The 12552-nt window shown below is 35.4% G+C and overlaps 1 protein-coding gene across 3 annotated transcripts in view; it reads left to right on the forward strand.

Moving 5' to 3' along the window:
• EYS (eyes shut homolog) overlaps positions 1-12552 on the forward strand; it is a 724585-nt gene that overhangs the window by 374130 nt on the left and 337903 nt on the right. For all 3 annotated transcript variants that reach the window (XR_011725383.1, XM_071741624.1, XM_071741625.1), the window contains exon 29: positions 9948-10072. Coding sequence is in view for 2 of the 3 variants with exons in the window: in XM_071741624.1 (XP_071597725.1) it covers positions 9948-10072 (125 nt within the window). In the remaining variant the exon portion in view is untranslated. The remainder of the gene's footprint in view (positions 1-9947; positions 10073-12552) is intronic.

Consider the following 12552-nt stretch of genomic DNA (forward strand, 5'->3'; position numbering starts at 1 on the left):
AATAATTTCTTTTTCAGATGGGCTGTGATGTTGTATTAATGGGTAGGAGTATATAGATCTAATGATTCATAAAAATTTTGATGGCCATTTCTTTGACATCAACTATGGTATTGTGAGGAACAGAAGGAAAAAAAAAATCAAAAACATTGTCACCAGAGGATGCTATTTTGCATTGTCTCAAAGAATCAATATTTTAGTATTTATTTTTTATGTACATAATATGCTTAGAGTACAGATCAGTTCATGAAAAAATTATGGTTATATAACTGTTTTCTGAGATGGGTTCATTAGCAATGATTTGGCAAGAACTGCAGAGGCCTGGTCTCTCTCTTACTTATTGTAAATAGGATTAATTCTTGAGGTAGGGAAGTCAATGAGAATATCAATAGTTATGTAGAAATGCCTGTAAAACCACATAGCATTGTGATGTGTTGAACTTATTTGGCTGCCAGATGTCCAACCAACTACTCTCTCCCTCCCTCTTGTCAAGAGGATGAGGGAAGAAAAGAAGACAGAAGAAGTGATCTAAATAAACACAGGGAAATCATTGGCTTGACTTGGGGAAAACAGACTTGACTCAGGAAAAATTATAATTATTGACAAATTTAGAATAAAACTTGATGATGAGAAAAAAACTACAAAAACTAAAAGACCTTCCCTCCCCCTCCCTGCCCTGCTCTCTTTTTCCAGGCTTCATTTCACTCTTTTGCTCACAACTCCTCTACCACCTTCTTCCTCCCCCAAGTGGTGCATGAGGGATGGGGTCTTCATCAAATGACAGTGCTCCATGTATACATTCCTTTATGAAGCAACATTTTTTACATGATTTAAGTACAGATAATGTGTAGGTAGGTGTGTAAAATAATGAAAACCCCAACAAATTGTATAAGTTTGAAAGAAATAAAAAGATCTGAGCATTCAGAACCTCATAAAAAGCACACACTAACTTGCAAATGAAATAGATTTTTCAAAGTAATGTTGGCAGGGTCAGGATTTTGGCTTACTCTTGTATTTCTTGAGAAATTGCAATTTCAGTTGCATAAAATAAAGTTTGTCTTTTTTTATTTTGACTGTGAATAATACTACATAAAAGGGCAAAAATGATGCATTGGCTTCCAGTAAACTGGAACTTATGATCCAAAAGGTTGGCTGTTAGAGAGTGAAGTATGGTAATGACTGAAAGTCTCTTTCACACTATAGATGAATTTTCCCAACACATTTTCAAAACTTTGAAAACATGTTGTAGTGATACATATATTTAAATTGAATTTAAATATATTTAATATAATAAATTAAATAAATTATTTAAATAAATATTGATTATGTTTTAAATGAATCTATACTCTTTCTCATTTTTTATTTGAAATTAAAAAGATTTTACAGACTTTTGTTGTGTTAATACTGCTTAGGAAGGTCATGCCTCGAGATGCAAAGGTAAGGATCATGTATTACACAGGAAAGTGTCTAATAATCTTGAAAGTGGTTGAATTATCTAGTTTTTCTTGCCCTTCCTTTTTTCCTTTCCAAGCTGGCATATGAGCATTGATTAAATGAATGATAAGGTCCATGTTTGATCGATTTTTCACTTTTTTAATTTAGAAGGTAAAACTTTATATCACATTTGAAGTTGAGAATTATGGTTGAGATAATAGAGGTCTGATTCCAGTGGAAGTTAAAAAGGAAAAAGTTGCCTCGCAAATGTCAAGGCACCTTGTGGTCCAAGATGATTAAAACTAAACTGTTTGCTATATGAATCCCAAGGTGCTACTATATCTCTGCTTCTATGACATTTAGCCAGTGACTTTTCATAGCTTGTTAATAATGTATAGCAGTCCCAGTGTAAATTTGCAGTGACAGAGCTGGCCTGTTACAGTGGAGCAGCTAACTAGATTTATTTTGGACAGAAAATACAGATTTGAGAAAGAGTAAAATCATGACTAGTGTCAAAAGAGACTGCACATTTATAAAACTATTTTACTAAAGACATTTGTTCAAGATAGGTGCTTTTAAATTTTCTGTTATTCTGTTCAAAATCTTAATAACCTAACCAAGAGACACTAACACAATGCTGCCCCACTCATCAGGGTTAACACATGAAAAATTGTCCCAGTCAAATCTTAAAGTGTGGTTGGGTCCATAAAATTCATTGATTTGTCAGGTTGAATGAGTCACATAGACAGGTAAAGGTTATAGCATGAATGTGCTCTTCTAAGTACAATTGCTGTTAATCACTGGTCCACGATAAACCTAATGAACTTCTGTGTTGTAGATACCATGTTTTTTTCTGAACCTTATATCTCAGAGATACACAAATTATTCATAAGCTGTAAAAGGTTAAAAGGCAGATGAAGAAAGAAGAGGAAAAGGGTATGGATTAAAAATAGACTCAAAGAATGATGAGTTATAAAACAGTCTCAAAGAGCGAGGGTTTACAACAGAATATGAATTAGATATGTAGGGAAAAATTTGACTTTTGGGTTCTTGCAGATTTTCTCTGAGGTTAAAAGTTTACTCACATAGAAGAAATTTCACACTGACTGGGGCTATAATTGTCACACAACAAAATCCTTCATTTAATTCTCTAAACAAATCATGAATCAGTCAATTTGGAATTATTTTAAGTATAGTATTTGGTGTAGTAGAAATTTATGCATGCCTCTAGCCCTCAGAATGAAGACTTAGCACAAATTAAAACTTTGACAACAGTTATCACTAGTGCATTTTATAGGAGGCTTGTGTAGGACATCTTGGGCTTTTATTGAAAACTTCATCTAGGAGTTATAGTCTTGTATGGATTTACTCACTTTTTATATAGAAATGTGTTGGAAAAAAAATATAGATATTTTGGTGACCCCAAAATTGTTATTGCAAAATTCTCATTAGGCTTGAATAACTTCACTTCTGCATAAAGCGATTGAACAAATCTGCAAAGTTCCCTTTCCTCAGCTGTGTTCTGATTCATTAATAGATTCCTGTGCTGCTTTTTTAGTTTTAATCTCAAAAAAAAGAATCTTGCTTTGATGTGGAAACACGGATTTTCTTAGGTTCAATCTGACAAGCTGTGGACTAATGAAAAAATAACAGCTTTGTTCTCCCTATGAATTCATTACAGGAAGTGTGTGTTTCTACCTTACTATTGATAAATCATAATGTCCAAATTAAAAAAAATATGGAAACCGTAGATTTTTTTTATTTTGCATTTTTCCCTGCTGCATTTGCTATTATAATTATTTTATTTGATGTAAGGAAGAGTGGGAGTACAGACCTGGGGTCAGTCTCATATATGCAGCAGCTGCTGCATTAGATTTTTTAATGTTACATATAAAGCAGAGACCTTTCTTATTACTAAAAAGTAGCCTAGTTCTGATCTACTATATATCCATCTTTGGGGTACAACACTGTGAGACAGGGCTGCTTGATTCATGTAGGTGGCATTTTATCTGACCTTTGATTGATAAAATATCAATAGTGTTACTATTTCATGGAGTTCTGTAAATCTATCAGTGTTATGCTATTAAATGCTTAGATGGTGGTATAAGACTACTGAATCTGTTAATGTTTCCTAGGGCCTGATTCATCTTTCCTTAATATGTCAGCCAAGTGCAGATGGACAACACCCTATTAACTCCACTGTCTTTCTGTATCTGTACAACTCTTTTAGATTAAAAAGTCAATTTTTCATTATATTAATGAGCAGCCCCTTAGACAGCTCATCCTGGATGAGTCATCTTTCTTTTTTATCCTAAACTGTGTAGCTAGGCCAGATTTAAGCTTGTAAATTGCTTTTATACTGGGTCCATTACGGTCCCATTCTCCATCCCTTTCCTGCCTGTTCCCTAATTTTGTATAATGCCTCACTCACTACGTTTAAAGCATCCTGGCTGCTTTTTGCAAAAAGACCTTCAGTGCAAAATTATTCTCTCTCTTGTTACTGAGTCAAAGTACCACAAAGCCCTGTGATGCAAGAACAAAGAACAGCTTCTATCAACCTAGAGTGAGTTACAATGAGAATCATAGGGAAATCATCTTATTAAAGATAGAATGCTGGATCTGACAAAATAAATCTTCCCAACATAATCCTGCTGTCCAGGACCTAGGCAGCAGAACTTTCTTACTGCTTTCCAATGACTGAATCTTCCCAGTTATCTGCATCCACGTGTGATGTCAAATATGAATGAAAGGTACTAAGCTTTTAATTTTTTTCTCAACTAACTCTATGAGCAAAACAATTTTCAGTGTCTTCAAAGCATAACATGACAATCTCTGTATCTCAGCACTTTGAGGGATGGTGAGAGTATGACAATCTTGTTATGGAATCATCTATTGATGACTAATAGACCTCTCAAACTGAACATCTCACCAGAAGCCAAAGTTGTAAACTCAGCTGTGATAGAGGCATGCCATCTTTAGAAAAATAAGATTGGAAGTATCTCTGCTTTATGACTCCCAGCACCTCCAGAGATGTAGGGATACAGGCAAGAAAGAGGATACCTGAGGTGGACAAGCACTGGCTACTGGAAGGACTGGAAACTGACACTGAGGATAAGGAAATCAGTCTTCTACAAGCACACACAGCCTTTGTCCCAGAGCTGTTGCTTTTTTAGATGAAAGGGGTAAAAAAGTAGTCATGGCCCTAATGCAGCATCATTAGGGTACCAGCTCTTCCTGCCTCCAGATGAGCAGTGCTGTGGCAGCTTCATCACTCAAAGGGCAGGGCCTTACCCTTCTTTCAGCCTCTCAATAGCTTTTTCCCTGTGTCCTGAAAATAAGATTTTAAACCTGACGATACTTTCTAAGCTTGCCTTTTCTGTTTATGTTCTAAGATAACTGGTATTTGGATCTTTGTAATTCCCCACCCTAGGTATCCCCCGCCTCTTGTTCTGTTAGTATTCTTGCTCCTTCTAAAATGTCCCATCTGATCTCTCTCAGCACTTACATTCAGTAAAATAATTTGTGATGAATTATTGACTCATCTTTTTCTCATTATCTTTTCTCTGTTCATGTCAGCCAATAGCCCAAAAGGGCAAGCATAAAGAGGAAGCACCTTTAAACTTTTCAGTGGGTTTTATTCATGATTTATGAATTTTGGCTTGATAGCGCCTAAAATGTTATGGTTACACTTCAGGCTTGTTTTGACTAATGGGTTTCCTAGATAGTTTGGGATCTATTCAGACAGAACAAAGGAGTTAACAGATGAGTGGTGAAACTGACAACTGATTCTAATCTGTGTACATATTTAAGACTTTAGATACACAAAGGCAGGTATATCTCTGCCTTTCACTTCTGTTTTCATTGTGCTACTTAATATACGTGCTACTGAAACACTCTTTATGCCCAGTAGCTTCCTACAGGACCTTCAAGGTCATCTTAATAAACTCCTGCACTTGTAGAAGGTGGAGTTTCCATTCCAGTTGACATTAATGGGAAGTGAGGAAAGATAGAATTGAAAGTTTGCAAATATCATTGCATCACCATTTGCCATTAATGACATATGCAGTTTGAAGAGTGCAAAGAACTGGCTCCTACAGATACACAGAAGATGTACTAGTGACTAGCTGGCCATGCTTTTCTGGAAGAAGGAAATGTAGAGTCATCTTCTGCACCACACTAATCCTCAGCTAAGCATGTTGCTGAGATACTTATTGCCATCTCTTCTTTACTGCAGTGTAAAAGTTCTAAAGTTACATTCTTCTCTTTCAAATCCATCCAGTTCAATAGATTTTTTCACTCTTTTATTTGGCTATTGCATTGGCGTATGCTTGAATTAAGATGACCACTCCTGATAATGATTGATATAAAGGTACAACAGAAAAGCACCACATTATCTAAGCATTTTGTGTGAGAGAAAAGACCTGAGGAGAATGATATAAAAGGGAAAGATCTTTACCATCATTCCTGTAAACTGGTTATAATTAAATTGTGAATGCAGCATTCTTACAGAAAATGAGCACTATTTTTTGCTTCCTTTCAGTACTGAACTACTTCTACCTTCCTAATTTTAAAAGTTCAGCCTTGGAAGTGTGTAGCTTTCTTAATCAGATAAGCTCTGTTATTTGCTGCTAAACCTAGATATGCATTTACTTATAAAGACATATTTTTTTATTATTATTATTAAATGGTAATAAATGAACAAGATTTACAGTGGTCACACCTTGATATGAAAGCTAAGAGCCCATTTTTCATTTTCAGAAGGGTCATATCCAAGCACCAAGCACTGTTTCAAAGTATTTGAGTTAGGCTTAATGCCATTTATAGCACAAGAATTGTTTCCTACATTTACTTACAGTGTCCAATGTCAGTTGTATTTAAATTTTATTGTTTCTGTCCCTCCTAACATTCAGAATAGTTGACCTAGAAGGTAGGTAAGCATGTGGAGAGGCAAGACAGAAATATAAATTGATAAAAAAGGAATAAGAATGAAGGAAGGTGAAAGCAAGCAAAAATTTAAGAAATTATTGAAATGCTTGTCATATCCTGAGAAGAGTTAACTTCATTATCACTCTTGCTAAAGCATAAAATTTATTGCCATTTTGGAAAATTTTGGAAAGGTGTTGATATCAGGGAAGTGGTTTATGATCTGTAAACAGTAGTAACAAGCTTTCTGCTGGCTGGTTCATAATTGTTGAGAATCATTTAGTTAATCGAATGCCTGCCTCTGCAGCCACATCATTTATACCTGATTATGCTATCTGAACCCAAGCAAAACTGTGGTTTGTAGCATTTGTAGAATTTACAAGAAAAAATAAGACACCAGTGTAGGAAATCCTCGCAATATCCATTCCCCAAGAGGTGCTGGGGCTCCTGCCCTGGTGGCTGCCACATCCCCTGCTTTTCACACCCTGGATGGGTGCTGAGCAGCACCGAAGCCCCACACCTCACCCGGGGTGGGACCCCCGGTTAACAGACAGGGTCACCAGCCAATGGGAGGCCTTGGAGCCAGGGGAGCCTCGGGGTCGCAACCAATAGATGGGCAGAGTTCGGAGCTGAGCTGGGTATAAAGCGTGTGTGGGGGGAACCCCCTGAGACCCCTTTGTGTGGCTCTCCTGGGAGGTGTGGGGTGGTGGTGGTCGGAAGCCCTCCCATCCCTGATGGGTGGGACACCAGCCGAGGGAGCTTCCTGGGACTGGGAGCCCTCACCTCCTCTTTTTGGTGAGTGTTTATTCTTCTGGCTGTATCCTTGGGTAATTGCTCTCTGTGGGTGATTCCTCCCATTTTTCAAGGTACCTTTGAGTGGGAAGTTTTCTCTCTTGAGAGTGAACGTTTTGGGTCATCCTTCTAAAACGACTGTTTGAGAAATCTTAGAAATCCTCAAGTGAAGTAGCATAATGTTATATTCCCACCTGACATCTAAACTTGTTTACTTTTGTCTTTTGGAGTGCTGATAAGTTTTAATGGGAAAAAAATGGCATTTTCAGTAGCTGTGCTCTCTGTTTTGTTATTGCCTCTGTGTCAATTATGCACTTAAGAAATATTTGGAAAAGTTTTCAGTACAAAATATATTATTTTACCATGCATTTGTACACATATGTCTTTTAATGTTACAACTCTGATTTTGTACCTCAGTGTCTAAAGAACTTGGCCATTGGCTGTATAGTTTGTGTCTCTGAAGTCTCCAGGTGTTTTAGAGCCCTGGGTCTCTGAAGTCTCAAGCCTTGCTGTGTAGAAAATCATCCAAAGCTCATCCAGGCAATACTGTGGTATGTAGCTGATTCCATTGTATTGATTCTCTCCATTGGAGTTATATCAACCTGCTCCACAAGTTACTCTTCCTCCAACTACTTATGACCACAATCTGCAGACTGCCCTGTTTTTTACTGAGTTCTACTCTGCAGCAAGTGTATACATCACAGATAAAAATGTACCCACTTCAAGCTGCCAAGTGGAGTTTCTAAAAAAAATCTTAAAGCTTTTTTCAATGTTTGAGTTTCACACCTTAAAAAATCAAGCCTATTCACCTTAAGTTCACATAGGTACAGTTATTTTTTCCAGAAATTTTACCTAAGAACCTCTTCTTATTGTAACTGCTTTTGTACTGGAATGCCTGTAAGTACAACAAAGTATAAGGTTACTTAAAAGGATTTTAAACTGTCCCAATATTCCTATGTGTAGTTGCCTTTTTTCCCATTAGCAAATTATTTCTGTTATTTTATAGGAATTTATCCTTCTGGTCCTCATTCCTGTGTCTGGGAGAAAGCCCTCACTTCAATCTTTTTCTTTTGTTTTTTTAATATGCTGTGTAGCCAGTGGAAATACAAAAGTATCTGCAGAAAAATATTTAAGTTTTCAGTGATCTGAATCATCCTCTGCACCCATTATTTCACTGAGGATAGGAAAATCCTAGAGTTATTGCTGTTGGGTACTTGAAGTCAGGTGGGTTCTAAATCCTAGGCTTTAATGTTTGCCATAGGATGAAAAGCCACATTCTTATCTTCTAAGTAGATTTTTCCTTACTGTGGACAAAGAGCTATACAGGTGGCCTTAAAGCTGGGCTGCTAAACCTTATCTGTGGTTTGTCTCTCACACATCACAGGTATTTGAAAAATCACAGTGTGTGCATTGCTCTAACTTCACCAAGCAGTATACCATTGCTGTCATCTGTAGTTGTTGTAGACCTTGAAAATTCTGTTCAGCTGTCATTGTCTTGTTAGACTATAAATTCCCATTATCCAGAGTGTATTCCATTTGAAATGAAACAAATATGTTCTAATAGTAAAAGCAGAAATAAACCAAAACATGGTAATGGATACATAGTGTAAGCATCCAGGGAGTGTTTGGGTTTGTTTTGGTTTGGTTTTTGTGTTGGTTTTGGTTTTTGGGTTTTTTTTGTGCTGGATCTGGAAAGCTAAAGTAGATGCTAAAAATGCTTCATTTTAATGTGTTTTATATTCATATAATGTAGCATCTTGAGGAGTAGATGGCATGACTATTCTAATTTATTCAAAGGTAATTTGTTAATGTACTTACCTTCCTTTAAGTGGGGCATAAAGTTTTATGTTCATCATTAGGGCCAAGACAACACACAGAATGTGCACCACCCTGTTGCTATCCTGAGTTTTTGAATGCACAGCCTCATGAGAACTATACAATATATCTCAAAAGAGTAAATGTTGTAAATATCATTATGGGGCTCTGTTTTGCAGAATGTATTTGATTTTGTCTGTAAAGTTGGGCCTGTTTGGGTCAGCTGTATAGTTATATGTTAAAATTGTACAAAAATATAGTTATATGTTAAAATTGTACAAAAATATAGTTATATGTTAAAATTGTACAAAAATATAGTTATATGTTAAAATTGTACAAAAATATAGTTATATGTTAAAATTGTACAAAAATATAGTTATATGTTAAAATTGTACAAAAATATAGTTATATGTTAAAATTGTACAAAAATATAGTTATATGTTAAAATTGTACAAAAATATCTTGATATTAAGGTTCACATTGGAAATATACAACTGGAAAAATGCAAAAGTTTTTTTCATGATGACTTAGATTGGTAACTGATAAACTGATAATGAGAGCATGGTCCCTAAAGGTTAGCTTTTATGCTACAGTTACATTTAATGGTGCAACATTTCTGAACAAGCAGTTTTCCATGGACTGCAGTTACTTAGCTAAATAAACTATTTCAATAGACAGTCTCCCAAGGTTACATTAACAAAGGTTTGTACTCATCTTGCTAGAACCAGTAAACTGTAATTGAGACTCTTTAGCTTGATAATGATCCAGATGTGAAATTTGTGGTTAAGTTTTGCTGTCATAAATCCCCTGAAAGATCACATTACAATCTGGAACTTGGAAGAGTTCCAATGAAATACTCCTTAAATCAGAAAACTGTATGAGGTTGTGTCTTGTTAATGTGCGTACTTTATACAAATTGTTTCCACACAAAGCATATTTTCTGTCACAGTTATGCATAAACAGCTTTGGAATGTTGTTTGCTTCAGGTGTCTTGCTGGATTTTCTGGACAGTTTTGTGAAATAGAAGTTAATGAGTGCAATTCATCACCTTGTCTGCATGGCGCAACCTGTGAAGATCATATTAATGGATACACTTGTAAATGTCAACAAGGTAACTGACATCTGACAGAACAATTTTAATGTTACTAGTTAGAATTTTGGTAAATTATATCAAGCTCACTATTTGTACTTAACCTACAAGGTAGAAAAAAATGTCTGACATCCTTTTGAATAAAATCTAAAGTGAAATAACTAGTCGTATAAGTATGCTGGAAAGACTGATAACAAAACCCACCTCATCAATTTGGTCTGAAGAACTATCTAGAGTTATGTTCATTATATATGATCTTGACTAATGTAACTTATTGACCAAGCAAAAAAATAGCCACTGTATTATTACTGTTGTTGTAGTAACACATACCCATGCTTAGGTTTGCTGGCTGGGATGGAAAGAAATTTTATGAAAAATTATGAATGAAAGCAAGGTCTTTCTGAAAAACTAGGAGTTGTTTTCTTATACTGATGTAAATCACCTTAAATAGGTTTTGTGACTTTAGAAAGTGTAAGGGGTTTAGTATTTATACGTAAACAAAGGTCACAATCAGGCTGCATTGTCATGCAGTCACAGATTTAATCATTTCAGGACTGCCTGTCATACCTATTTACAAAGGGCCTTTTGTCAGCTTAAGTAGGGTATAAATAACTGCCTTGAAGCACACTGTTCAGTAGTTCAGTTACTCTTAAATTAAGTATTATACATGCCTTCTGAAACTTAAGTTTTCAGTTTGTCTATTGTGCTGAATACTTTCTTTGATGGTACTGATCTATGATTTCTTAGTGGTTATTCTTGAGATTATTTACATATATTCTGGAAGATATATTTATTTATATTGATAGATCTATATCTATTTATAAATATCTTTATAAATATATCTGGCAGATATTTATACTATAAATAAATACTATTATTTATAGCATAAATATCTATTTATACTGCCTTTTTTGTTTCTATTTACAAACAGTAAGGTCTTGCTAAACTCTCATGATGTACTTGTATATGTATTACACAAAGCTTTTCTGCAGCCTTTCTAGCAATCTGTTAATACAGTTTTTACATAGATTTATGTCTATGCTTGTTCTTCATTAAAAAGGCAACACAGAATTAATTGAATATTAATAAAACTAGTTTATTTTACATATTTTATTTATTCTGAAGAGTACCTACTGTGGTTTAAAAAACTATATGTAACAGATTTTTTTAAAAAGGTATACAAGCTATTGGAACAAGAAGTGTGTGTGTGTGAGCATAATGAGAGTCAACATTGGCAGTTTATTCATCTGTTTGATCAGTCCTGCAGAATGACACTCTAACATGCAAGACTTAAATGCAAATATCCTAGGCTTACTAGAGCCTAACTAATATTAGGACTAACTTGCTCACAGATTAATATTTTTATAGCAACTTTTTAATGTCTGAGATACTTCATAGCCCAGAGGGACACTCTACTCCTGATGTATGAATCACTGAGTGAAAAATTGCTGGACCATACAAAGGTTCAGAATTCATAATCATAAAGGTCCCTTCTGATCTTAAAACTGAGTCATGACCTATCTTCAGTACTATATATCTTTTCCTCTAGCATAGATATACAGTGAAATTGAATGTGGATGAAACTGTGTGTCCCCTCACTTTACCTGGTACTGTGGCCCTCTACCAACTCACCAATACAGATGACTTAAACTTCAAAGATTATTTTTTTTATCATTACAGTGCCTCAGACAGAATACATGGTAGAGTTCAAAATCTTCTCCTTACTTTCAAAGCTAGTAATACTTTAAATAATTTGAATATAAACATTTAAAATCGCTTGCCAGCCAAGGACTGTAATTGCTGTCTCTGCATGTATACGTGGAAATGCTTGGTATAAGTAGCAGAAGCTTCTTTGGGGCCTTGGAACTGAGGAACTCTTGCTGCTAACATTTTTTAAACACCTTTGAATTCAAGTGTAAACTGCCTTTCTTTCACTTTTCTTTTAAAAATAACACTCATTACATAGGGGTAAAAGACATTATTTCTCCAGGAGGAAAAGACAGTGAAAGAAACACATGGATTAGGTATATGCATCATGGTTACATATGTTGATGTTTTGGTTTTTTTTAATTAATGTGGTATTTTCAAATGTTATTTGAGTCTCTGAAACAGCTGAACAGATGACAGTGTTGAACTTAGAAAAGGAGTGAATTTGGAGAGGCAGGGAAACCTTTGGGAGGAATAGGTTTTTGGAAAGCTTCACAACTAAAGCAAGGGATTAAAAAAACCTGACCTTGCAAAAACAAAGTAGAAATGCTTGCCTTTTCTGATCTGCCTTTGTTGCAGGCTACTACTGTTCACATACGGTAGGTTTTGGATTTCTCTGTTAACATTCACTAAGAGAACTAGGGAGTCTGGTTTGGGGTCTGCAAAGACAACTATTAGGAATAACTTCCCCCAAGGCAGAAAGTCTGAGATGTCCTGCAACAGACCCACAGTTGTAATTTAATGAAATGAAAAAGGGATAGTGGCAAGTCAGAAGTAGGAAAAAGGCAGATTGC

This window comes from Heliangelus exortis, chromosome 3, assembly GCF_036169615.1.
Source record: "Heliangelus exortis chromosome 3, bHelExo1.hap1, whole genome shotgun sequence".
NCBI classification, from domain to species: Eukaryota; Metazoa; Chordata; class Aves; order Apodiformes; family Trochilidae; genus Heliangelus; species Heliangelus exortis.